Source organism: Callospermophilus lateralis, chromosome 2 (genome assembly GCF_048772815.1).
Source record: "Callospermophilus lateralis isolate mCalLat2 chromosome 2, mCalLat2.hap1, whole genome shotgun sequence".
Classification (NCBI taxonomy): Eukaryota; Metazoa; Chordata; class Mammalia; order Rodentia; family Sciuridae; genus Callospermophilus; species Callospermophilus lateralis.
Genome location: NC_135306.1, coordinates 147,065,709 through 147,093,116, shown reverse-complemented (window position 1 = coordinate 147,093,116; position 27,408 = coordinate 147,065,709). Strand labels below are relative to the sequence as shown.

Sequence of the window (27,408 nt, the reverse complement as noted above, 5' to 3'; positions counted from 1 at the left end):
AAAGACAACTGTTGTAAGATAACCCAGAAAGCAACTAGCTCCAGTTCCAAGACCACATGTCACAGTTTCTCGTTTGCCTATCCCTTTGAGAGGCACTCTTTATAGAAAGCCTGGTCCAGAATGGTTAGGTAGAAAGCCTGGATGACCCTTCTGTATGACTTCTGGACAACTCCTCACCATCACCAGCCTAAGGCACACAGAGGAAGAGGAAGAAGAAGAAGGAGACAGGTATGGCTAATTTTTCTTTGGTTGAATTTTAAAGGAGGATGTGGTAGAATGTAGTGTTACAAAGGATTCTTCGGAGTGTACTGATGTGATCTCTTGAATTTGTGTTTCAGATGAGTGCTCTGTGGAGGGCACTGCTAGCTCTGCTAGCTCATCTGTCTTCAAGGAGGTAACTGTAGTTTGGAAGGTAGACTCGCTGTTATCCTCCCAGGGGGATGCTTGGGTATGTTCAATGATCTCCGTGGACATCACTGATTTATCATCACTATCTATAGGTGTCAGTGGTGTGATCTTGTTCTTGGGAGCTTGTACAAAATGGAAACTTTCTGGATGTTTCTGTACATTCCTGGTTAAAGCCGGCTGGAGGGGTACAGGAATCCAAGGAGTTTGTGCAATTCTGGCAGGAGGCTTTACAGGTAAGCGTGAAACTTCTCCACGCTCATTGTGTTCCCCTGAGAGGCTTGTGCTCGGACTATCTGTGGGATAGAAAAGACACAAATATAGATTCCTCAGATGTCACTTCTCCAATCTCTGCAGTCATGCATGAAATCCAAATCATCTCTCAAATGTTAGCTTCTCACTTACCCAAAGTGCTTTCTTCCAAGCTCTCCCCTCTTTCTCAGATTTTGTACAAATTTTATTATGATCCTAGAAGTCATCCTGGGACTGGCGCTGTTGCTGAAGAGTCTACTGTGAGGCTCTAGTTTACTATGGAGGCCCTCAGAAGGCAAGGACTAACATTTGCTTACAGTTTATGTTCTTCACAATCACTGGTTACAAATCAGTTTAAATAGAAAACTGAATACATCCTCAATTAGAATGGGGGCTTTTTAAGGGCACAGCCTATGTTTTGTTTGCCACTAAATACAGAGTGAATAAAAGTGTCTGTCATACAACAAATGCTAAACAAATAATTTTTGTTTGATAGAAAGAAACAAGGTAGAGACTTTAAATAATGTAATTAAAAAATTGAGACTAATCCTTTTGTTTAAGGAAATTAAAAACTAGATGATATAAAAACAAGAAAACTTCTTAAAACTATCAAAGAGTTTAGAACATGGTGAGAAGAACTATGGAGCCAAATCTAGCAAATGAGAATCTGAAAAAGTAAGCCTAGAATGCATAAGTTATTTTTGCCCTGAGTATATCTGAATCAACAAGAAACATATGAGCTTAATTTTTTTTTGTTAGCTACATAGGAAGAAGGGGATTTTTATTGGACTTGAACTGACTTTGTAGGTCAATTCCATGATAGCTAATATTAGCTTTTCTAATTTATGAACATGATATATTGCTCCAATTATTTAGGTCTTCTTTCAGTAAATTTTATAGTTTCCAGTAACTATACCTTCCTTTGTGAGGATTTTCTAAAATTTTTTTTATTGGTTCATTATAATTGTATGTAATAATGGAATTCATTATTACATATTTGTGCACACAATATAACAACAAATTTTGGTCAATTTTGTTCCCCAGTTCCCCTTTCCTCCTCCCTCTTTCTGGTCCCCCTTCCTTTATTCTACTGGTCTCTCTTCTATTTTCATGATACCCCCACCCTCCCCACTTTCTCTCTTTATCACAACATATGAAAGAAAACAAATGACTCTTGCCCTTCTGAGTTTGGCTTGTTTTTGCTTAACATAATGATCTCAAGTTCCATCCATTTTCCTGCAAATGACATAATTTCATTCTTCTTTATGGCTGAACAAAACTCCATTGAGCATATATACCACATTTTCTTTATCTACTTGTCTATTGATGGGCACCCAGCCTAGTTCCATAACTTGGGTGCTATGAAGTGTGCTACTATAAATATCAAAATGCATCTTTTGCTATAGTATGTTGACTTTAATTCCTTAGGATAAATAATAAAGAGTAGTATGGCTGGGTCATATGATGGTTCCCTTTCTAGTTTTATAAGGAATCTCCACAATGGTTGTACTAATTTATAATCCCACCAACAGTGTAAAAGTGTTCCTATTTCCCCACATTCTACCAAAATTTATCATTATTTGTATTCTTGATGACTGCCAGAGTAAGATGAAATTGCGTGAGGACTTTTTTAATTAAAGCCTATTTAGTCTGATATTAGTATAACTACTCCTCCTTGCCTCTTCACTTACTATTTGTGTGGAATATCTTTATTCATTTTTCCACTTTCAATTCATTTGTCTCTTTGGATCTAAACTGAGTTTATTGTACAGCATATATAGGTGGTGGTTCATGTTTTGTCAAATTCATTTTGCTAATCTCATTTTTTAGGGCAGTTTACATTTAAAGCAATAATTACCAAGGAGGGACTTCTGTCACTGTGCTACTTTTTTCCACATGCCTTATAGTTTTGGTTTTTCTTTTGGTCCCTGCCTACATCTCTTTGCCATTTGATAGTTTTATTCTAATGTGTGTTGGTGTGAATTTGAGTTCATCCCACTTGGAGTTCCTTCAGCTTCTTGGATATTTATACTCATGTCTTTCATCAAAGGATAATAAAATTTAAAAATTTCTAGTGACACTGATTAATAGTTTGAAAATGAAGACACAAAATTATTAAGGAATATGATTATGATTACAGATGCTTCAATTATCTATAATAATGAATGTCCTCAGAGATGAGACATTATATATACTTTTTTCTGACAAATATGAAAATTTAGATCAGCAGGTCTTAAACCATCATTTAAGAACTTCTGGAGGTCTGTAAGACCCTTTTCTGGGGGGTCTCTAAAACCAGAATTACCTTTATAATAATACTAGTTATTTTCTGTTTTCTTCCTTATTGCCTCATTAATGTTCAGGGCCTGAATTAAGCAGAAATAAAATGTATTTTAAAGCTATTTTAAATATTAGATAAAAATTTAGATATTACAAGAGACTGAATTCAGAAGCAGAAATGAGAATTCTTGTCCTTTATTAATCCAGACATTAAAGAGATTTGGAAAATTTTAAAATAATACACTTTCATCATATTTTTGTTTTGTGATTATTTTTCTAAACATTATATTTATGTTTTACAGAATAGATTTTTAAAACTATTTTTAAATCAATCAGTACATGTTTGAAAATTTATAATATGGTAAATAATGATAGATTCTAGATGTGCTAAGAAGCAGGAATATATGATCTGTATCCAGAAATATCAGTTAATATAAACAGATCCAGAAATAGTAGAGATGATGAGACTAGTAAAGAAGAATATTAACACAGTTATTTTAACTATGTTCAGATATTTAAAGAAAACACAAATACAACAAGAGAAATATAAAAAGGACCAAAAAGAACTTGTAGAGATGAAAAATACAATATTTGAGATGAAAAATACAATATTTGAAATGAAAATTTTCCTGTTTGAAATTAACACCAGGTAAGATTACTGAAGAAAATATCAGTGAAGTCTAATATAGTATGGGAGGCAGAATGCTTTGTTAACCTCCAAGTTTCCTAACTTCCAGTATACATCCCTCGTAAATCGCCTTCCCTTGAGTGGGATGAGATTTGTGACTATAACGGGACATGATAAGTTTGTTATATGATGAAAACAGTGAGATAGTTGCTTCCATGATTACATTATATTACAAGACTCCATCATAGCAGACTGGAGAGATGTTCTCTTGTTGACTGAAGAAGTAAATTGCCAAGGAACATGTGGCTAGGACTTGAGGGTGGCCTCTAGGAGATCAGAGCAAAACTGCCAACAGCCATTAAGAAAGCAAGGACGAGATGTCAGTACTATAAGGAATGAAATTGTGGTAACAATTAGTATACTTGGAAGGGGACCCTAAACCTCAGAAACGTTTGCAGCCACAATTGTTATTCTGATTTCAGGCTGGTAAGATTTTAAACAGAGAACTTTTCTAACCTATAACTGTGACACAATAAATTTATGTTTTTTAAGCTTTGAGGTAAGTGTTTATACAGCAACAAAACCCCCTAATATACACAATAGAATTTACCCACAATGAAGCAAAGAAATTATAGGCTAAAAATAAAAATGAACAGAATCTCAGTATTATCCTGTATCACCTATGGGATAATTTCATACTCTCTAACATCCACGTAATTCGAATCCCAGAAACAAGTGAAGAAGGGAAAGGGCATACATTTTTTTTTAATTTTTAATTTTTTCCAACAATTTATTTCCGTATTCCTTAAAAACAATGTTTGATACTGTTTTAAAATACTGTACACCAAACAAAGCAAACGAATTCATCCTGCAAGTTGGTCTATGTTCTCTTTACTTCTGTTTGCCAGATGATCTTCAATAATTTCTGCAAACAGATTCCTCTTCAACAGATTATATGCAAGAGGTAAAAGCTGGCCAGCTACTTTATGAAAATACCAAGAGCTCAGTCAAACTTGGGGAAGGATGGAGAGCACCAATCTGTGAACAGTCCTCCAGATGATTCTGATGTATGCTAAAGTTAGCCATTGGTTTAGTCTTACTCTTCAAATGTGGTCTGTAAAGCAGGAGCATTACCATCACGTGTGAACCATAGCAAAAGAGGTCCATTCCCAGCTCTAGCCCCCCACCCCATGCCATAATCACACTCATCATTGGCAAACTGCACCATAGTCATCATTTCCTGAATGGGAGTGAATGCTTTCAGTCTCTCCTCATCACTTGTAGCCTCAACAATTGTCTTGCAAATTTTCTTGAGGTCAGCATCTGTTTCAGGGAGCTCTCTGTACCCAACATCATTTTTATCTACTGGAACAACCAAGCCCGCACTGTGAAAGGTCTTTGTCACAACTTTCTTATCTCTCCGTTTCATCTTCAGGGTTCTCTGTTCAAGTGAGTACCCTAGTTTTCTGGCTGCTTCTGTTTTTCATCTACGTTTTTCAACAGACTAGCTTTCTTTTTATCTGTTACTTCTTTAAGTTTTTTCATCAAAAATAATTTGACTGCAGCAAACACATTATCTCCATTTTGAACAATTGTACAATTTTTCTTTGCTTCATTTATACCAACATATACAGGCAGTTCATCAGGAGAATCCCTGAAATACCCCATGTGGTACTGAGTTTTATTATCGCCAATAATAATGGTCTGGAACTCAGGAGGATCATAGTAAAACCTCCAGTGAAGATTAAAGTTCAAACCTAATGATTTTTTCTTCATTTTATGTTTCCAGCCAGAATATCATACGGACCCACTAATCGAAGTCCAAGACTTGTGGAAAGTGAATCAGCTGGCTTTTCAGGATCAAGTTCTTCACAAAACTTCCAGAAGTGATAGAAATCTGCAGGTAGGGAAAGCTTATAATGATTTTCTACTTCTTTGCGAAGGTCACTGGAGACATCAGCTTCACAGGATTTACTCTTCTTCACATCAACTGCCTTTTCACACTTAACTCACACACTAGTTCAGCATCTCCAAATCCTTAACGACTAAAAATTTGAGACAGCTGTCCTCTTCAGACTTCACTCTCACCCAGGTGTTCCTAGAACGCATGCCTCAACGAGAAGAACGCCTGTAACCATAGCCCTCACAACAATTAAGCTTTCAAACAATGCCACATCCTATCCAGTTTAATACAGCCAGAGAAATTTTTGTAAAACTTTCAATATCACAATGACACTTCTTTCCTAATTCCCTTATTACCAATGCAGTGCTTATGCGACTCCTGGAACTGTGTAAAAGTGTAAGAGAATGGGTACACTTTCTGTCCGACCGCAATAGTGCCTTTATGATCAGTCCTCCTTACTTTCCCATCTCCCAGGATCCTGCCAGGTAGAATGCTCCTTTGGGCCCCCCAATCCCCTACACTTTTACGTCAAAGGAACTCTTTGCTCTTCTTCTCTGCCTTGAAGAACCTTTTTCAAACACCAGTTGTCTTAAGTCTTCTTGAGCAATCCCCTGGAACTCGTTAAATCCTCCTCCAATGTTTCTAGAGCACTTTCTACTCTCCAGCATTATAATCTCAAACAAAAAAAGGTTACCGTAAAACGTTTATTCATTTGTGCCCGGTCTTCCCAGGCTGGGGGGCTCTAACATGGCGCAGGGGTCGCCGGGCTCATCCTGAACCCACGGCGTCCTGCACAGGGTATGGGACGGCGTTGGTTTCCAATCAATGTGGCTGCGTGAATGAATGACCAGCGCAGCTGGGTGGTTCAATCTGCTTCCCGAGGAACTGAGCCGAGAAAAGTCGGGCAGCAGACGTAAAGGCTACTTCCCAGTCCACTCCCCCGCAGGGCGGGAAACAGCGGCCCTGGCGCTCAATGGTTACCCGATGAATGCAATGTGCTGCCCCCAGGTGTCCCGACTACACCTAAAGCTCCCCGAAGAGCCCGCTTAGCCTTTCAGGAAGTACCTGCTGCCCCTCCCTGGCGGGCCTGCGCTTGCCGCCGCCGCCGACGACGACCATTCTGCCTCTGCCGCACCTCGGGCATACATTTTTTTGAAAAAATTAAAAGACTGAAAATTTGTTCAACCTGATGAAAATTACTCTGACAGATGTAAGCACTTGAGAAAACCCTAAGCAGGATAAAAATGTGTGTGTGTATAGCACACACCCCACAAAAGTATCATAATCAAATTACCAAAAATCAATAATAAAAGGAACAATCTTAAAAAGCAACGAGGGGGGGGGGACATATTAAAATGGAACAAAGATAAGAAAATTCAAGACTTTTCCTAATAGGCAAAACAGAAGACATGAAACAGAAGACAGCGAGAGAGTGCATTATGTTGGGAACCGTGTCATCAGCAAGTACATCACTGCCCATCTTGGGAGGCGGTTGTGGTTTAAGATATGACACTCCTGAGGCTCCATCATCCTTAACCTGAATGGATCTAGGCTCTGGTGTTTGCTGAGGTCCTGGCTTCTGTCTAGACTTCCTTATTCTTTCTCTGATTTTAAACTTGGCCCAGCAACTTCTATGTGTTTCTTGGAGATACCCAAATAGCTTTAAAATACATTTTATTTCTGCTTAAATCAGGCAAAATTGAACTCTCAGGCATCTTAAGATCTTTTAAAACAGGGAACATTTTAAATTTATTTTATTTTTACATTTCAACATGGCAGGGAATAGGGACAAGTTAACTTAGTACTTCTAAGGCATTTATAGCTACCTCCTTCATCCAAACTTACATTTTTTTAAACTTTCCTTCAAAACCTCTCTGCACGGTTTCTGAAGTATTTCCATGCTTAAATCATTTCTTGGATGGATTATTGTTATAGACTGAAATATTATTTTGCCTTCACCAAATTTATGTTGAAGCCCTAACACTCAATGTGACCATACTTCGAAACAGGGTTATTAAGAAGGTAATTAAGGGTAAATGAGGTCATGAGAAAGTGTCCCTAATCTGGTAGCACTGATGTCTTTAAGAGGAGGAAGAGATCTCTCTTTTTACAATCACACAGGAAAGGCCTATGAGGATGCCTGGGAAGGTAGCTACATATAAGCTAGAAAGAAAGCTCTCCCAGAAACCAAATTTGCTAGCTCCTTGATCTTGGACTTCTAGCCTCCAAAACTGCGAGAACACAAATTTCTGTTGTTCACACCACACAGTCTACGTTCTGTTTTGTTTTGGTTTTTGTTTGGTTTTGTCTTCTGGATTGAACCCAAGAGGTGCTCTGACACTAAGTTGCATTACCATCCCTTTTGATTTTTTTTAATTTTGAGGCAAGATCTGGCTAAGTTGCTGAAGTTGGCCTTGATTACAATTCTCCTGGTGCTGGGATTATAGATGTATAGTACTGTGCTTGTCTTTTTTTTTTTTTCTCTTTAACAGCAGCCCTAGTTTACTAATACAACTATTTATAATGATTAACAGCTGGAATACAGCCCTCAGACTTCTTAACATAGCCAGTAGAATGATCTTAAAATCCATGAAACAGGGAACTGATAGCTCCCTGCTACTTAGAAATTTAGATGAACTTGGCTTAAACTTTGAGTTTTATAAAACACATAAGATAAAGACCACTGAACTCCACTTAATTTATTCAAATTTCTAAACTAAGTTTTTCATGGCCCCGCGGATCCATTCCCACAATCCTAAATTCAATCCTCTGCTAGCTGGTACACGGAATCTTAGGATTTTCACTATTGTCCACAGAAATGAAATTAACTCATGATTTTGTGACTGCACCTTTACTTTAAGTCTAGGAACTATGGAAAGAAACAATAAACCATAATACAATTTCTGCCTAATTGGTTTTCCCTCTGACATTGCGCTGGTTTCCAAAACTATTACCTCACTGTGTGATTAACCTCACAATCCTCTGAGAAAAAAGTTCTAGCTTCCCTTCCTTTCGCTGCGTGTATCTCACTTCCTTAATCACATATGACCTTACCACTCACATGTTTGAAACACATTTGTCACCTCCTGATTGCCTGAAGCTCCATCAAGCATCTTCACCCCTACTGGGCATGGTAGCTACTCTGCAGCCTGGACCTAGATGCCTGGCTTAATGGTCAACTGATAAGCTGCCTGCTTCCTCACTGCTCTCTCTTAGGCCACCCTTCACAGTTTTCATTTATCTTCAACTTCTCCCAGCGTACCTGGCATAAAGTTGGTACTCAATAATTGTGTGATGCATGAATATATTAAGAAGTAAACAAATTAACACTTATGCTTGAAATCTTCCAACGGATCTCATTACTTAGAGGATAAAGCCTAAAATCTGAAGCTTGATATAAAGGGTCTTCCAGAATCTCTAGCAGCCTATGTAGCCTTGTTAGACAACTTGTTAGACGACTAACTTCCATCAAACTCTGTAGATGCTCAAGTCTCTTATATAAAATAGACTTATAATGCATACATATCCTCCCATGAAATTTTAAATCATCTCTAGATTACTTTCAATACCTAATATGATGTAAGTGCATATAAATAGTCTTTTCCTTGTATTGTTTAGAAACCGCAGTCATGTGCTACATAACAGTGTTAAGCTCAATTATGGACTGCATATATGATAGTGGTCCTAAAAGGTCATAATAGAGCTGAAAAATTCCTGTCTTCTAGTGAAATTCTAGCCATCATGACATCAGAGTATAACACATTACACATCTGTGTTGATGTTCTTATAAATAAATCTACTGTATTGCTAATTTTACAATTATATCCAGATATAATACTTGTTGATAAATCATTTATAATTTAATAACTATATTATTAAATATACATTTAATATGCATAAAATATATATTTAAATATATCTTCTTATAAAAAGGTTTACCATAAAACAGTATGTCTTGTTCTGTCAGCAGCCTCATATATTTCATGTTTACCAAGTCTCTCAATTTTATCATTTTCTCCTCTGCTTGATTTAATACCATGTTGTTTTGTTCATCATGGCCCTAGGAGCACTAAGTTATACCATCTATACCATGTACTATATATATATACTATATATACTACAATACTATTCCTTACATATGCACACACTGCTACACTATAGTGTACATATACATAAATAAATATAGACTCTACCTAGTTTTGTGTAAGTAACTCTATGATCTTTATACAACAATAAAATCACCTAACAAAGCATTTCTGAGACTGTATCCCCATTGTTAAGTGACACAGGACTCATGACATGAAAAAAGTCTACATGATCAGTACAGACAAAACTGTCATAAGCCTGACTACATAATACACCTTAGCAACAACAACATTTTTTTCAAATATTTTCCACTGGAGTTTGGTTGAAACCCATGGATAAAGGTGGAACTGACTATACTTCCAGACTTCTTCTTGGTCCCTACCCCCTATTTTCCCAGACACCCTCAGCTGTTGTCATAAACACAAAAAGCAGATCCTGTCTCTTTGAAGCAAAGGAAGTGATGAAGAGAAAGGAGTGGGTGAGGCCTCTGCTTTACCTGTGGGAGGGCTGACACTTTCCTGCAGTTTTTCTTTTTTAATTTCTCTCCACCTAGAAGGAAGCAAACCATCCATAAACTCACAGTCCTTTTTGAAAAAAGGCAAAAAATCCATGGCAGTGGTCAGAAAAGAAACATTATCTGGTCAGATTTCCACATTAGCAGGTTTATGCTTCCCTCGCTTTAAAGGTTAAGTCACACATCAGGTAATAATGGGGTCTAAAGAACCATGGTCTCCTCTAACTAACCTTCTTCTTCCAGGATGTCCCTTTTCTTTTCTAACCTTAAAATTTGCAATCCTATTGTATTTGTCCTGCAAATATTCTCAAATGTCATTTTCTTTAACAGATATAACTATAACCCGGAAAGGGACAGTGATTTTTCCAGAACTACCCAGCAACAAAAGAGCAAAGCCAGTTCCAAAACTTATCCTTCCTGGTCTGTGACCCTGGTCAAAACCCTGCTCTTTCATTTTGGCAAGTAGAAAGGTGGAGGCACTTGTTCTGGACAACCCCTATCCCCTCCCAACTGCTTCACACTGAATCTATGGTAACAGACTTGATTAAATATTAGTGAGGGTCCTTGCCCTGAAAATATTGACTTGTGCTGGAAAGAGAAAGGTGTGGCAGCATAAGAAGAACGAGAAGTTCAGATTGTAAGGCCCATCTTGCCATGTATGATTATAGTAAGAGTATAACTGTTTCTTCTAAATTTCTATAAAAATCCATTTTTTTATTTGAACAAAATTAATTTAAATTATAAATATGTACTTACCAGCAATAAAAAAATATAGCAATAATGAAAACTGCAGAAACAATATCTGTGAAAAGCCATATGAACAGATACTTTGTTGGTGACTGCAAAACATAAAATAAACCACTGTTAAAGAACTTCACAGTTGGAAGGAGTTTTAGATGCTATGGGCTAAGTCCCTTGCTCTGCTGTCTAGGCTGGGGAAGAGAAGAAAGAGGGGCAGAATAGGTAAAGAAGACTATAGATGTGGCAGTCTCAAACACATTAATTATTAGAAATTATGCAGCTATTCTAAGTCACTGTCACACACATGCAGGGGATGTACAAAGGACAAAACAGTATTCACCCTTCATCTCTTAATTTTTCCCCAAATGGCTTAACTATAAGTCAGCAGTGCTTGTTACTGTAATTGTTGAATGTGATTAAATTTTGCTCACATCTATAAAATGTGAGTGAAAAAAGTATGTCATTATTTTACTCAGTTTCTGTGTTGCTGTATCCAAAAGAACAACAAGAATAATCTAAAGGACGAAACATTTATTTTGTTTTACAGTTTCAGTCCATGGTTGACTCACCCCATATCTCTGGGCCAAGGTGAGGCAGTACATCATGGCAGAAGGGGATGGCAGAGACAAGCAGCTCAGGATATAAGTAGAAGTAGAGAGAACTTTTTGCTCACCAGGAATAAAATATAAGCCCCAAAGTCACACCCCAGTGACCTACTTCCTCCACCCACACCCTACCAGCACACTTACCTACAGTTACCACCCAATCAATCCATATTTGGATTGATCCACAAATTAGGTTATACCTCTCATAACTTCATTATTTTATCTCTGAAAATTCTTGCATGGTCTCACACATGAGCTTTTATCGGGGGCAACTTAATGTTTAAACTATAATAGTCATCTTCAAGAAAACTAAGTCAAATGAAGAAAGACTAATTCGAAAAATAAACTACACCTGGATTTGGTGTGGGTGAAATACTAAGAGTAAGATAGGGAGACTATAAAAATCTTGGTGGATTCCTCATATCAATTGTTTCTCTCAGTGACTTTATGTTCTTTTTCTGTTTTAAAGAAACAAAAATTAGAAAAACAATAGCTAGTTCATTTGGGTGTTTGAATAAGCAAGAGAACATAGAACTCAATCAGCTTAATATCCCCAAGGACTTTACCAAAACATAAATGAATTTTAAATCCAAATAAAATATGTGAATTATATTTTATATACTATTGATAAAAAGAACCACAGTATTCCTTTCAAATGTATAAAAGCCCCTATACAATATGACTTTGCTGTGCCCCCACTGAAATGGAAAAAAAAAAAAGCTTTCAGAAATACCAGTATCATTTAAGTAAAAGTATACTTGCCAAAAGAACAACTTTGAGACATTATTGATTCAGGGAGATAGGTATAGAGCATGTATTGCTTTCTAAATTATATATTTTCATAATGACTGAATTTCATATAATGAATTTTAAAAACCAAATAATTTTTTATAATCAATTTTAGAAACCAAAATATTAGAAAAATATATAGTGTACACATTAAGGACAGTTTATAGGAACAGGTGGTTAGAAAGGCTTCACCTATGCTGATGGATCTGTCATCCAAGGTTTCCTTCATTATTATCTCCAGAAAGTTGCTCAAGTAAGAGAGGAAAAAGGGGTCAGTGATTCCATATTTCAACCAGTGGGCTTTAATGCAGTACCTACCCTATGAGACTGTCAACTTACTTTCTATATAGATAAAAAACATAGGCTAGCACGGTGGCACATTCCTATAATCTCAGCTACTCAAGAAGCTGAGGCAAGAGGATTGCAAGTTTGAGGCCAGCCTGGACATCTTAGTAAGACCTTGTCTCAAAATAAAATAATAAAAGATGGGGGACTGGTGATGTAGCTCAATGGCAGAGAGCTTGAACAGCATGAGCAAGGCCAGATTCAATCCCCAGTACCACAAAGTGTGCGTACGCTCGCTCTCTCTCTCTCTCTCTCTCTCTCTGATATGGTAACTGGTTAGCTAAGGTTCCAAGGAAGACAAATGAACACTGGTTCACCTCTTCAGAAAAATTTTGCTTAAGAAACAGTTTTCATTTTTGAGTCATGTATACTTGGTTTTTCTTTCCACACCCCATTGCCACTGTTGCCATACCTCCAAGCAAGGCAGGAGTACAAAAAAAAAAATCTCTACAGTCAGATCTAATTATGAATATTACATCATGAGGTCCTGTGCAGAGACATCTTGGAGCTCATGGGAATAAAAATAATAGTGGCCTATTCAGAGGGCTAAGTTACAAAGCACATTGTAAAGATTCAATAAATAAAAATCATAGAAGGATCTGGGTAAAAGAATGGAGAATGCCACATCTCCATTATTTATAGAAGTCTTTGTTTTTAAGTAGCTCTCCCATGGCCTGCACAGTGGGCAACATAGGGGAGGGGATATAGACCACTATTGTACTAGGCTTAGAACAATCTGAACAAGCGGCTTACCATGAAGAATTGAGGGTGATTAAGCTGACTCAGGAGTGGAATGTTGTCTGTGGTCACTGAGTTAATCCTGGAGCACCAGGCTAGTGAGTATAGCCAGGGCTCATTGACAACGTATAAGTTGATGTTGATGTTAGCTGCTTTATAATCTCTGGAACAAAAACAGAACCCACAGGGTATTTAGATCCAGTTTAGCTCTCAACATCTTAAAGAGAGGAGCAGCCACCATGTTTGTGAAAGGCTGTTGCCTAAATCTGCAGTAGTTCATCCAGAGACAAGATTCAACTTGACAGGAAAGGTTCATGCAGAGAGATGAAGGATTAAATCTAGTAGCTCTATTCCTATAGAAACAGTGGTGTACTGGTAAACTAGATTTCTTAAGGGAAATTTAACAAAAGAAAAAGAAAAAGGAAAGCCTTATTTGGGGCATTTCCAAAGTTTCATGGTGTAAATATTCCTACCCCAATTTCAAGCTACCACTGGGGAAATCAAATCAGTCTGACTCTTTAATAGTTGTCTTCTTTAAGCTAGTATGAGATATCTCTGGCACATACTCATGTAACACCTGCACTTAGCTGTATCACTCACCACTCCTACTTTAATGTATTCCAGTGCTTATGACCCTACTCCTACTCCAATGATCTGATCACCTACTAGTCTTCTTTACTTGACCATCAGCAAGTTAAAGAATAATGTCTTATTCACCCCAGTATATTCAGACCTAGCATAATACCTGGCTCTTAAATATTAGTTGGGGGCATAAAATAAATATAAATCTGATGAATGTTTTAAATTTCAAATATAAAGAATTTTTATAAGAATTGGATTAAAGGGAATAAAACTCAATTTGTCTCAAGGCACTGAATGTTAGTAGAAAATTGTACACTGTCTATAGAGACAGGAAAAAAGTAAAGGAACACTTAATAATTCTAGCCAGGTTGTCATTTTTAGAGATTCAGTCCTAGTCTGAAAACATACCACATTGGTACTGTCAAAAATTTTTTTTTTTAAATGTTGATATGGTATGTCATATTGGAAAGTGCTCGGTGCAAGCCTGTGTTTGAGTCCCAGCTCTTAACATTAGCCTGGCAAGCTCTTAGCCTCAGCACATAAACTTTAAATAATACTTCTATTGCCAGTATTACTAGCAATTAATTTATAAGAACTACCTCTAAGAAAATTCTACAGACCACCTTAAGATAAATTTTAAAAAGAAAAAAAGGAAGGCTGGGATTGTAGCTCAGTGGCAGAGTTCTTGCTTAGCATGTATGAAGCACTGGGTTCAATTCTCAGCACTGCATATAAATAAATAAATAAATAAACAAACAAACAAATAAATAAATAAATTCTATCAATAACTAAAGGAGTGAGGGAGGAAAAGGAAATTAGGCAACCAGTAGTAAAAAGTTACTTCTTGTACTTTTTGAAACCCAAACTCAAAAACCAATCCTATTTCTCTATATTAATAAGGAATATATAGAAACTGAAATTAAAGACAATACCATCAATAATCACTTTAAAGAAAACTACATATTTAGGTACAAATGTAAGAAAACAAGTATAAGCTCTTATGTTGAAATTACAAAATACTGTTAGAAGTAATAAAAGAACATTTTAACGAATGGGCTGGGGCTGGGGCTCAGTGGTAGGGCACTTGCCTGGCATGTGTGCGGCACTGGGTTCAATTCTCAGCATCGCATATAAATAAATAAAATAAAGGTCTATGAACAACTAAAATATATATATTAAAAAATATTAAAAGAAAATGGAGAGATGTGTTCATGGATTTCAATCCAATGCGATAAAGCTGTCAACTGTCCCCAAACTGATCTGTAAGTTTAATGTAAGTTCTATAAAAGTTCTAACAAAGTTTTTTTGAATAATTAAGCCAGCTGATTCTAAAATTTTTATGGAAAGGCATAGTCCTAGAATATTAAAACAATCCTTGAAAAGAATAAAGTGAGAGGGAATCACTTTACTGGGTATTAAGGCTTACCATATAACTTATGGTTATCAAGACAGGCACATAAATCAGTGGACCAGAACAGAAAATTCAGAAACAGACTTACATAACTATGACCAAATAATTTTTGACAAAGGTATAAAAACAATCAATGAAAGAATTGTATTTCTACAAATGATACTGAAGAGTTGGATGACCATAGGTCAGGAAAAAAAAAATATCAAAATCTCAACCTAAACTCACACTATATATAAAAATGAACTAAAAATGGATAACAGATTTGAATACATAAGTAAAAATATAAAACTTTTAGAAAAATATAGGAGAAAATCTTTGAAATCTAGGGCAAAGCAAAGAGTTCTTAGACTTGAACTAAAAATATGATACATCAGAGTGAACGTTGCTACTAAGTTGGACACCATCAAAGTTTTAAAAAAACAAAGTTTTACTCTGTGGAAGACCTTGCTAAGAAGATGCTACAGATAATATTGGGAGAAAATATTTGCAAACTATATCCAACAAAGAACTAGAATCTAGAATATATAAAGAACTCTCAAAATTCAACAATAAAGAAAAGAAAAACACATTTTAATGAAAAGAACATACCACTAGAAAATTAGGACATAAGATGTTCAACATCATTATCCATAAAAGAATAAAAATTTAGACCACAATTATGTCACTCTATATCTATCAGAATAATTAAAATACAGTAACAACAACAAAAATTGGCAAGGATGCAGAAGCTCTGGATCGTATATTGCTGGCAAAAATGTAAAATGGTATCACCTCTGAAAAAGTCTGGCAGTTTCTTATTAAACTGGCCATGTAATTACCATAACCCAACAAACTGCATTCATGGACATTTATCCCAGTGAAATAAAAACTTGCATTCACATACAAATCTGTATATAAATATTCATAATAGTTTTATTTGTAACAGCTCATAAATAGAAACAATTGTCCTCAAGTTAGTGAATGATTATACAAACTTAAGTTATCCATACTATCACATACTACCCATAAACAAAAAGAAACTAATATTAATAAATCAGAGACTTGGACAAATCTCATGAGAATTGTGCTAAATGAAAAAAATAGCCAATCCCAAAATGTTGCATGCTGTATGAATTGACTTGTTCTTGAAATAATATTTCAGAAATTTTGCCATGAGTTAGGGTTTGAGCAGTGAGGAAAGAAATGGAAGGAAACAGACTTTGATTATAAGAGGACAACACAAGGGATAAATGTAGTGATGGTCTGTATCTTGGTGGTGGTGTTGGATCTACAAACCTGCACATCTGATAAAATTGTAGAGAACTGTCCCTCTACCCGCAACATGCATCATGGCCCTGTGATTTCTGACAAAGGTGCCAAGAACATACTATGTGAAAGGAAAGTATAGAATTAAGAACAAAATCACATAATCATCTCAATAGATGCTGCAAAAGTGTTAGATAAAATTTAGCACCCATTCATGATGAACATCGAAGAAACTAGGAATAGAAGAATTTACCTCAACATCATAAAGGTTTTATAAGATGAACCCAAAGCCAGCATCATACTTATTGAGAAAAACTGAAAGAATTTTCTATAAAATCAGGAAAAAGACAAGGATATCCATTTTCACCACTTCTATTCAATATAGTACTTGAAATTTTAGACAGAGCAATTAGGCAAAAAAAAAAAAAAAAAAAAAAGGAAATAAAAGGGACATACGTAGGAAAGAAACAAGTCAAATGATCACTGTTTGCAGATGATATGATCCTATATTCACAGGATCCAAAAATCTCCACCATAAGACAGCTATAGCTAATAAATAAATTCAGCAAAGTAGCAGGATACAAAATCATGATACAAAATCAACTGCTGGGGCTGGGGATGTGGCTCAAGCGGTAGCGCGCTCGCCTGGCATGCGTGCGGCCCGGGTTCGATCCTCAGCACCACATACAAACAAAGATGTTGTGCCTGCCGATAACTAAAAAATAAATATTAAAATTCTCTCTCTCTCTCTACCTCTCTCTCTCTCTAAAAAAAAATCATCTGCTTTCCTATATTACAATAATGAATCTCTAAAAAAGAAATAAGGAAAACATCTCCATTCACAATAGTCTCAAAAATAAATACCTAATGAAAGTTACTGAACACTGAAGAAAAAAATTAAAGAAGACCCTAAAAGATAGAAAGACCTCCCATATTCATGGATAGGTAGAATTAATATCGTTAAAATGAATCTGTAGCCAAAAGTAGTCTACAGATTCAACGTAACCCCACCAAAATACCAATGACATTCTTCACAGAACTAGAAAACACTGAGCTAAAATTCATATGGAACAATAAAAGATGCAGAATAGTCAAAGCAATTATAAGGAAAAAAGAAATGCTAGCTGGGCACAGTGGCGCAGGCCTGTAATCCCAATGGCTTAGGAGGCTAAGGAAGGAGGATCACGAGTTCAAAGCCAGCCTCAGTAACAGTGAGGCACTAAGCAACTCAGTGAGATCCTGTCTCTAAATAAAATACAAAATAGGGCTGGGATATGGCTCAGTGGTCAGGTGCCCCTGAGTTCAATCTCTGGTACCAAAAAAAAAAAAGAAGAAGAAGAAGAAGAAAAAGAAAAAAGAAATGCAAGAGGCGTCACAATACCCAGTTTTAAATTATACTACAGAGCATTAGTGCCAAAAACTGCATGGTACTGACATTAAAAACAGACACATAGACCAATGGGATAGAAAACACAGAGATAAATGCACACATGTACAGTTATGATCCTTGACAAGGTGCCAAAAACATATTGGAGAAAAGACAGCCTTTTTTCTCCCCCAGGAAAAAATGCACCAACACATTCATATTTCCTTTTTTTTTTTTTTTAAAGCAAATGACAAAGATCCAGTTTACCAGCTTTTTTAAGCCTAAGCTTAACATTACTTTATACTTTACTAAGTTGCCAGCATTCATGCGCAACTAGAAAACATCCTTAAAATTTATATTGAACCAGAAATGTATTACCATTAATGTATTAATATCTTTCATTACTAAATACTGGGGGGAAAAATCCAAATTATTTCTATCGGAGACTCATCCTGGCAACGTTAGCTCACAGCAGGCTGACACTACTACTTGGCTCACATGTCAAACATGTTTTAATAGATTGTTGGAACAAGTCAAAGGACGCAGCGTACTGGATGGGGCGGGTGGACAGGTGCTCCCAGTTTGGCATGGCTGTACTCAAAAGACAGTCTTTCTAACAAATGATGCTGGGAAAACTGGATATCCATATGTAGAAGAATGAAATTAGATCACTGTGTCATCCTGCACAAAAGTCAACTCAAAATGGATCAGTGATTTCAGAGGAAATTCTAGGAAAAAATAAGGTCAACACTCCAACACACAGATGCAGGCAATGACTTCCTCAACAGGATTCCTAAAGCTAGGGAGTAGTACCAAGAATTAATAAATGGAATGGCATCAAATTAAAAAGCTTCTACACAATAAAGGAAGTAAGAGTGTAAAAGTAGAAGCTATGGAATGGAAGAAAAATCTTTGCTAATATTCTGGCAGAGAATCAACATTCTGAATACATAAAGAACTAAAAAAAAAATCACTACCAAAAAAAAAAAAAAACCAAAAACCAAAAAACAACAACCCAATCAATGAATGGGCCAATGAACTAAACAGACACTTCTCAAAAGAATAAATACAAATGGCTAGAAAATATATAAAAAGATGTTCAACATCTTTAGTGATCAGGGAAATGCAAATCAAAACTAACTGAGATTTCACCTCACTCTAGTTAGAATGCCAGTCATCAAGAATACAAATAATATAAAATGCTGGGGTGAATATGTGTGGGGGGGGGGAAGGAAGTCAGTAAGATTGTTAGTGTTACCACTATTGAAATCAGTATGGAGGTTTCTCAAAAGACTAAGAATGGAACCACAATATGACCCAGCTATACCTCTCCTTGGTATTAATCCCAAAGACTTAAAAGTCAGCATACTATATATAGTGATACATGCATACCTATGTTTATAATAGCCAAATTATGGAACCAGCCTAGGTGTCCTTCAGTAGATGAATGGATATACACACATACATATATTCATATATACACACACAATGGAGTTTTATTCCATCATAAAAAGAATAAAATTATGTACTTTTGTCAGAAAATGGATAGAACTTGAGAGTATTAGTTAAATAAGCCATACTCAGAAAGTCAATGGTCTCATATTTTCTCTCTTTTGTGGAAGCTAGAGATAAAAAAGGAAGAAAAGAAAAAAAAGAGTGTGGGAAATCTCATGAAAATAGAAGGAAGATTAGAAGAGTACAGGAGGGACCAGGGGAAGGGAAAGGGAGGTACAGGAGGATGAAATTGACCAAACTGTTATGTGCTTGTATGAATATTTGACAACAAATCCCACTATTATGTATAAATATAATGCATCTAAAAATGGTATCGAGAAAACTGCATATCCACATGCAGAAGAATGAAATTAGATCCTTATCTCACATTATATACAAAAATCAATTCAAAATGAATTAAGATCTGAAATGGTAAAAACTACTTGAAGAAAACAGGGGAAAAGCTCCAGGACACTGGTCTGGGAAAAATGATTTCTTATATGTGACCCCAAAATCACAGGCAACAACAACAACAACAACAACAACAACCAGACAAATGGAATTACATCAAACTAAAAAACTTCTGCAGAGAGAAATAATTAATAGAGCAAGGAGACAACTTAGAAAGTGTGGGAAAATGTGTATAAACCATAATTTTGATAAAGGGTCAGTAACAAAACTACATAAGGAACTCAACAGTAAGAAAACCACTTGATTTTTTTTAAAAAAAAATGAGTTAAATACTCAACATTACTAATCCTCAGGAAATGCAAATTAAAATCACAGTAAGATATTACCTTTCCCCTGTTAGAAGGGTTAGTATAAAAAAAGATGAGAGAATTTAAGTGTTGGCTAGGATGAAAAGAAAAGGAACTTATATATTGATGGTAGGAACATAAATACAGGAAAACAGGCTGGTGGATCATCAAAAAACTAAAATTAGAATTGTCATTTGATCCATCAATCCCACTTCTGGGTATGTATTTGGAGGAAATGACATTAATATGGCAAAGAGCTATATGCACTCCCATATTCAATGTAGCATTATTCATAACAGCCAAGATATGGAATCAATCCAAGTATCTACCAGTGGATGAATGGATTAAGATGATGAGGTATATCCAAAAAATGGAATTTTGCTCGGCTTCAAAAAAGAAGGAAAATGTCATTTGCAACAATATGGATGAACCTGGAAGACATCATACTATATAAAATAAGCTAGGCATAGAAAGATAAATATTGTATTATTGTACTTATATATGGAATTTTAAAAATATTCTGGTTATAAGCATTATAAATATTTAAGCTGTAACTGTTTACTCTCTTAAAATTCTTCATTCCCTTGAAGGAAATGGTTTGTAACAGATTCCTGCTCATGAACTGTTCATGATTTACTTTGTATTAAAACTATAAGGAAAAAGCTTATTTCCCATACTACAGTATATGCCTTCCTTAAGGAGATGGGTGGTGTCTTGCTTATGTTGACCTTCATATAAAATTATCATGGTATATTACTGTACATATTTCTACTCAGTAAATATTTACTGAGCTAAACTAAACTACTTGACTTTAGGACTCAGGAAATGATCCTCCGTTAAATATGATGCCAGTGGAAACCATGCCCATATAACCATGGCCATGAAACAACTTTAAAGGCATAGAGGGGAAAGAAAAGAATTTGGACTCTGTAGTCTGTCCATCTTATATCTAAATACCAGGTTCACCACTGACCAATTATATTAACTTTCGTGAACTGCCTAACCTCTATAAGTGGGAAATGATGATAAATCCACTGTACAAAAGAGTTGGTAATGATAAAGGCATAGATAGTGATGATTTAAAGTCTTCTTACATTTGTTCAGTGCTTTGCTGCGTGCATAATATGAATGATCACATTTAATCCTGTAATCCTAATTACAGCAGGTACTATTGTTACACTAATTTATAAAGGAGAAAAATGACTGTTAGAAACTTGTCCAAAGTCACATGTGTAGCTAATGGGTAGGCCTGAATTTGAAACACAGTCTGCAGTCTAACAAATACAGAACTTGACCCATAATAAAGATTCAATGAATGGAAGCTATTATAATTGTTTTCAACCAGTAGATTACTCTGTTAGCACTAAGAGACGGAATTATCTGAGACCTTCAATTTGAGAAAAGATGTAAGGAAATAAAAATATCTTCAAAATAGAATAGTCAAGTAGAAAAATCTTCTGAATGGGAAATAGAACATAAAATATGTAATATATAATTATGTATTACATATAAATATATAATAGACAAAATGTCACATTTATATATATTAAATATATATATATATATACAATATGTAATATATTACATATAGATACAAACGTAAAAATAGATACACACATATATAATTTTTTGACAGTGTGGCTAATGCCTCGGGATGCAGAATGGCACATAGTGGAATTTTTATGAAGGAAACTTAAGGGAGATAATTAAGAAGTGATTCCAAACAGTCAAGTCTGAAAGAGTTATTTTATTTCCATGTGTTTGAATTCTGAAATCTATGTTCAATTGTATATTTATAAATATGGTAATTAAGAATTTTACTTGTTTCTCTAAAATTATGGCATTTGCAGGTAAATGGAAGGAGTTAGAGAATATCATGCTAAACAAAGTAAGCCAATCTCAAAAAACCAAAGGCTGAATGTTTTCTCTGATAAGTGGATGCTAATTCATAATGGGGGGACATGGAGGAACTTTGGATAGGCCAAAGGGGAAAGCAGGGAGGGGAGGGGCAAGAGGATAGGAAAGATGGTGGAATGAGATGGACATCATTACCCTACGTATATGTATGATTGCACAAATGGTGTGACCATACTTTGTGTACAACCAGAGAAGTGAAAAATTATGCTCTATTTGTGCACAGTGAATCAAAGCAGATTCTGCTGTCATGTATAACTGATTAGAAGAAGGAAAGGAGGAAGGAAGGAAGGAAGGAAAGGAAGGAAGGAAGGAAGGAAGGAAGGAAGGAAGGAAGGAAGGAAGGAAGGAAGGAAGGAAGGAAGGAAGGAAAAGAAAAGAAAGAAAGAAAGAAAGAATTTTACTTGCTTCTCATGCTTGGCTACTTTAATTTTTTCCTAATAATGGTTTAGATATATTCTTAATTATGCCTATAAGACATATGGCTATCTAGATCAGAAAACTATTTATGAGGCACTTCAATCCATCTGGTAAGAGGAAATAAACAAGTTTTGAGTTTGACTTTTCAATGATTACCATATATAAAAACAGAAATATGGTCAGGTGTAGCTGCATACACCTGTAATCTCAACTATACTGGAAGCTGGGGGCAGAAAGATCACAAGTTTGAGACCAGCCTGGACAACTTTGTGAGATGCTATCAAAAATAAATGAAAAAGGGCCAGGAATGTAGTTTTAGTGGGAACAACAACAGCAGCAATGAGAAAAAAAAAATAAAAAAGACATGCCAAGTATACAAAAAAGTGTGTTGAATGGTAACAGACTGGAGCACCGAGGAGAAGGAGCTCAAAATGCATAGTCTACTTTAGCCCGTGGCCAGCACAGGCTTCATAAATAAAGGTTCAGTTACGTGAGAAATCCGAAGGGAGTTTGAAATAAAGAGACAGACTCTAATTACCTTTAAACCAGCTCCAGAACTGCTTCTCCTACCTCCAGCCTCCAGCTACCTATTAGGGTAGCGAGGTTTACTGAAGAGGCCAGAGAGAGAGAGAGAGAGAGAGAGAGAGAGAGAGAACACGCCAGGGAGTGGACTTTTATTGGGGAACAAAAAAATTCTGGGGAAAATCCCATCCAATGAAGATTAAGGGGGGCAGTGTCCCAAGGTCAGGTGCAACGATTGGGTCTTCAAGGGTAGTGGCCAGACACGCCTCCACACGAACAAGCCCTCGGACCTAAGAAGGGTGGGGAAAGCTCTGAACACAAATATGTGTCTAAGTGCCTCTCACCCAGCCAGGGAGACAACTCAAATCACATGTGAGGATGACCTCCCACAGTTTACACTTGATAAATGTGTTGGCAGAGAAGGGAGGGGATGATAGGAAGGAGAAAGTATAGAATTCCGAGTATATAACCATAAAAAGATATCCTAAAACGAGAAGAGGTAGTTCAGTTCCTTAGGTGGAATGTACATTCTATGCAAGTAATGCAATACATGCCAAGAGAGGTGTGGTTAAACACTTACCTCAACCCACTGTAGAATAACTTCTTGTAGTCAACATTTATTATATTGATATTCTCTTTTGCTAGGTCTTCAATGGAGAGTAAACGACCCACATGCTGAAAACCAGGAGCCATATATTTGACATACTCCCTATCATGAGATGGCAACCAAAAAATCTGTAAGGAGAAACAGGAAGTTCTTCAGTGGATAGTTAGCTGACAATGTACAAACAACCCCATGGGAAATGGATCAGACTTCACTCCAGCACTGGTAGTAGTCAGTAGGAAACAGAAAAAGATTCAGTCCTTGGTGAAGAGAGTCAACCTGGCTAATATTGTCCAATGAACTCTTATAATGGGGCCTTTCACCATTGCTGTTCTGGAGCTGAGTTTTATTAGGACTTCTTCAGTTACCAATTAATATCAAGGATCAAGGGCCCACTGTGTAGAGAAAGCTTCACACTGAAAAGTGGATGAGGAGTTGGTAGATATGGATGAAAGGTGGGAGTTAAAAAAAAAAAAAAAAACCTCTTCTTAATTGGTGATACTAAAAGTTTATCATTGAGGGGAGATATTTCCTGTCACCAAGGATACTATTATGATTCATCTATGGAAACAGTTCCATTCTCAAGAAGATATCTGGGCTGGGGATGTGGCTCAAGCGGTAGTGCGCTTGCCTAGCATGTGTGCGGCCAGGGTTCGATTCTCAGCACCACATACAAACAAAGATGTTGTGTCTGCCGAAAATAAATAAATAAATATTAAAAAAAAAAAAAGAAGATATCTGTTTCACTCATAATACTCCCATATTCTGAGAATTTAAGCCCTTTGGAATGACTGACTATCCAAATGCAGAGAGCTGTTTCTGAAAAACGTGATGAGAAAAATCTCTGTTCAAGAAAGAACCAGTTGTCTTTCTATATTATTCATTAAATCTAAGTCTTCAAAGTCTTAATGTTATGAAGGCTTTTTCTAACAGGCCTATGTTGGTCATAGTGCAGGTCACATCACAGCTGTTATACACAAGCCTCTTTAACAAGGTGCTGTTATTCCACTTGGTTTAGAATAGCAAACAGTCTCAATATTTTCCCTCACTGAGATAAATTTAACTGGGTCTTTCTCAGATAATCACATGTAGCTGTATAAAAAATTATTTCCATTTCTATAGAAAGCAAAATTACTTAAGGATCCCAGGTAAGACCTATAAGGTAGGTCAAATTCAACTACTGTGCTCCTGGATGTGCTACCCACCTCCCAATTTCCTTCATATATACTTAAACATACCAGATGTTGCGCAATTTTCGAGTCAAGGATCACCCTTACTACTTCACGAACAAATGTGTTTCTGAGAGGATGTTTTGGTGGAGGGCCAAAAAGATCAAATATCAGAAACTTTTGTGCCTTCTTTGCAATTTCCAATAAATCAGTTAGTTGTGGAATTGACTGGTTGCTTGCTCTTTTTTTATCAGCCTCTGATATAGGTCCCATATTGAAAAATGGTCTGCGCTAAAAATAAATACATCAAAGAAAGCATTGGTTTCCATCAAAAACATTTTCCAGTTCTTCTTTATAGCCTCACCCACAGCTCTACCTGCATATTGCTCCATTACCACTACAAACCACAAATTGCTCAGAAATATTAGTTCTGAGATAAGAGTTGCCAAGGAGAGAAATACAATGTAATCACCATTGGTAATTAGTTTTTGGAATGATTTCTTCTATATCCTAGAACTTCTTGTATTTGCATTGAAGATCCTCTATGTTCTTATCTTGATCTTGCTTTGAACCCTTTTCTTCTATAACTCAAAGTAATATAGTCCTTTTTAGTCTTCTTGTTTTCCTGCATGTGCTCTTACAGTTCTAGTTTTGTGTAATAGATGGAACATATGCTTTGGCTTCAAAATGAATTAATAAATTCAATTCCAATTCTACACCTCCCTCATTTGCCTTCCTTGCTATATCCACCTGCAAAAATCCTACCCTTAACCTTCTCAAATGTTACTTCCTTCATGAAGCTTTCCTTAAATATTCCAACTAAAGAGACTTTGTGGCAATAAGCCCTGATGCTCTATTTTTATGCCTCTATAAGTGTATTTCTCATTGTGCTGTCTATAGATATTTCGTAGCTGTCCAAATAGACAGATCGAAGTCCAAATACTGGCTCAATAAGCTTTGTGCTGTACAACATTGGAAAAATCATTTAAATTCTCAGACTTCATTGCCCAAACTACATAATGAGGGAATAGAAGGGTAATCCACGTATTTCTTAGGATAAGATATGTGAAAAAATATTTACAGGATCTGGGAACACATCTGGCACATAGAAAAGTGGAAAATTCACATTTGTTCCTTCACACTCTACTGACACTGGAATGTAACTCTCTCATAGCAGGAAGTGTCATATATTTTCAATGCTCAGCATTTTCCCTTATACAAAGTAGGACATACTAAGTTTGCTATATTAAATTTAACAGAAGCTACTTTTATTATCACTTGTCCATTTTAGATGATCTGTGGGTGAATTCAGTGATAAAAGCCTACTTCTTGGACTGGGGTTGTGGCTCAGTGGCAGAGCCCTTGCCTTACATGTGTGAGGTACTGGGTTCACTCCTCAGCACACATACAAATTAAATAAATAAATCAATAAAGAAATTGTGTCCATCTACAACTAAAAAATATTTTTAAAAAAGTCTACTTCTTAGGAAAAGGAAACAATATATATCTTACATTTTCTAAAGACTCAAGAAATGTTTTTCTCTATACAGTTTTACCTCATTCTCATACCATATTTCCTTTTCTTTCTCCATTTAACTTCCTAAACAATCTGCCCTTTCTCATATTTTTCATACATATTGTAGAATATCCCAATAAAATTGCCAGATCAGAAGGCCAAACATGTAAGTTAAACCATGGTCTAGATCTGAGTTGTGGGTTACAACTTAGATTTTTTTTAATTCTCAAAAAAATAGGTATTTATTACAGAATTCAAGATTTAGTTAGATACTGCAAGATCCAGATCAACAGGATCACTTAATTATGAGGAAAACTTAACAGGATAGAAAAGATTAACACAGGACAAAAATTCAAAATAACAAAAAAATAATGAAAATTTATCAGTAGGAGAATTTAACTCCAGTAAGTTTTAAATAGTATCATGGTATTGACCTAACATCTGAAGTAAACTGAGATTCATTTTTTTTATATTTATTTTTTAGTTTTTGGTGGACACAACAACTTTATTTTATTTTTATGTGGTGCTGAGGATTGAACCCAGCACCTGTGCATGCCAGGCGAGCGTGCTACTGCTTGAGCCACATCCCCAGCCCCTGAGATTCATTTTTGTTTATGTAAGATAGGAGACTTAATCAGAAAAATAAACCAGAATGGGATAATGTCGGGTTTAGACTATATTCTACATATGGTTGAACATTTTCAAAAAAGTCATAGGAAGTACAGAGCTAGAAATGAAACAAACTTATGATTCTTCAGGTAAACAGCTAGTTCCTCAAATAAAAAGAGACTAAAAGGTCCTCTGTTCTCTATGCCTAGGCTGATAGATATTACAGATAGAAGAGCTATTGGAAGAGCCAATGTATCATATTTGTTAAGAAATAGGACAATTATTCAAAATGTGTCTAATGACATCACATCGAGGGAAACATTCTTAGGAGAACTATCTATAAATATAGATGAACAACAGAAAGTTTTCTGTTGAAATAGATTCCACTCCATCTAACACTAATCTCACTACCATAAAAAATCAGATTGCTAAGAGTATTAAAACCATTTAAGTACCAGGGATTTCTAAACAATCCTAAATCCTCTTCCATGTCTCAACATAAAACTGTTACT

The 27,408-nt window shown here is 35.8% G+C and overlaps 1 protein-coding gene and 1 pseudogene across 2 annotated transcripts in view; both read right to left on the bottom strand.

Moving 5' to 3' along the window:
- Window positions 1-4,661: 4,661 nt before the first annotated feature.
- On the bottom strand, window positions 4,662-6,598 carry LOC143388140 (histone PARylation factor 1-like; annotated as a pseudogene). The gene is made up of 2 exons (XR_013155069.1): window positions 6,534-6,598; window positions 4,662-5,568 (listed from the first exon to the last, which is right to left on the bottom strand). The product of XR_013155069.1 is annotated as a histone PARylation factor 1-like (transcript).
- A 3,334-nt stretch (window positions 6,599-9,932) lies between these two features.
- Window positions 9,933-27,408, bottom strand: part of Gdpd4 (glycerophosphodiester phosphodiesterase domain containing 4) — a 73,630-nt gene continuing 56,154 nt past the window's right edge. Inside the window, exons 9-14 of the mRNA XM_076842082.2 lie at window positions 24,841-25,062; window positions 23,579-23,733; window positions 13,302-13,449; window positions 10,825-10,907; window positions 10,051-10,103; window positions 9,933-9,961 (exon numbers count right to left, since the gene is read on the bottom strand). Coding sequence (XP_076698197.2) covers window positions 9,933-9,961; window positions 10,051-10,103; window positions 10,825-10,907; window positions 13,302-13,449; window positions 23,579-23,733; window positions 24,841-25,062 — 690 coding nt within the window. The remainder of the gene's footprint in view (window positions 9,962-10,050; window positions 10,104-10,824; window positions 10,908-13,301; window positions 13,450-23,578; window positions 23,734-24,840; window positions 25,063-27,408) is intronic.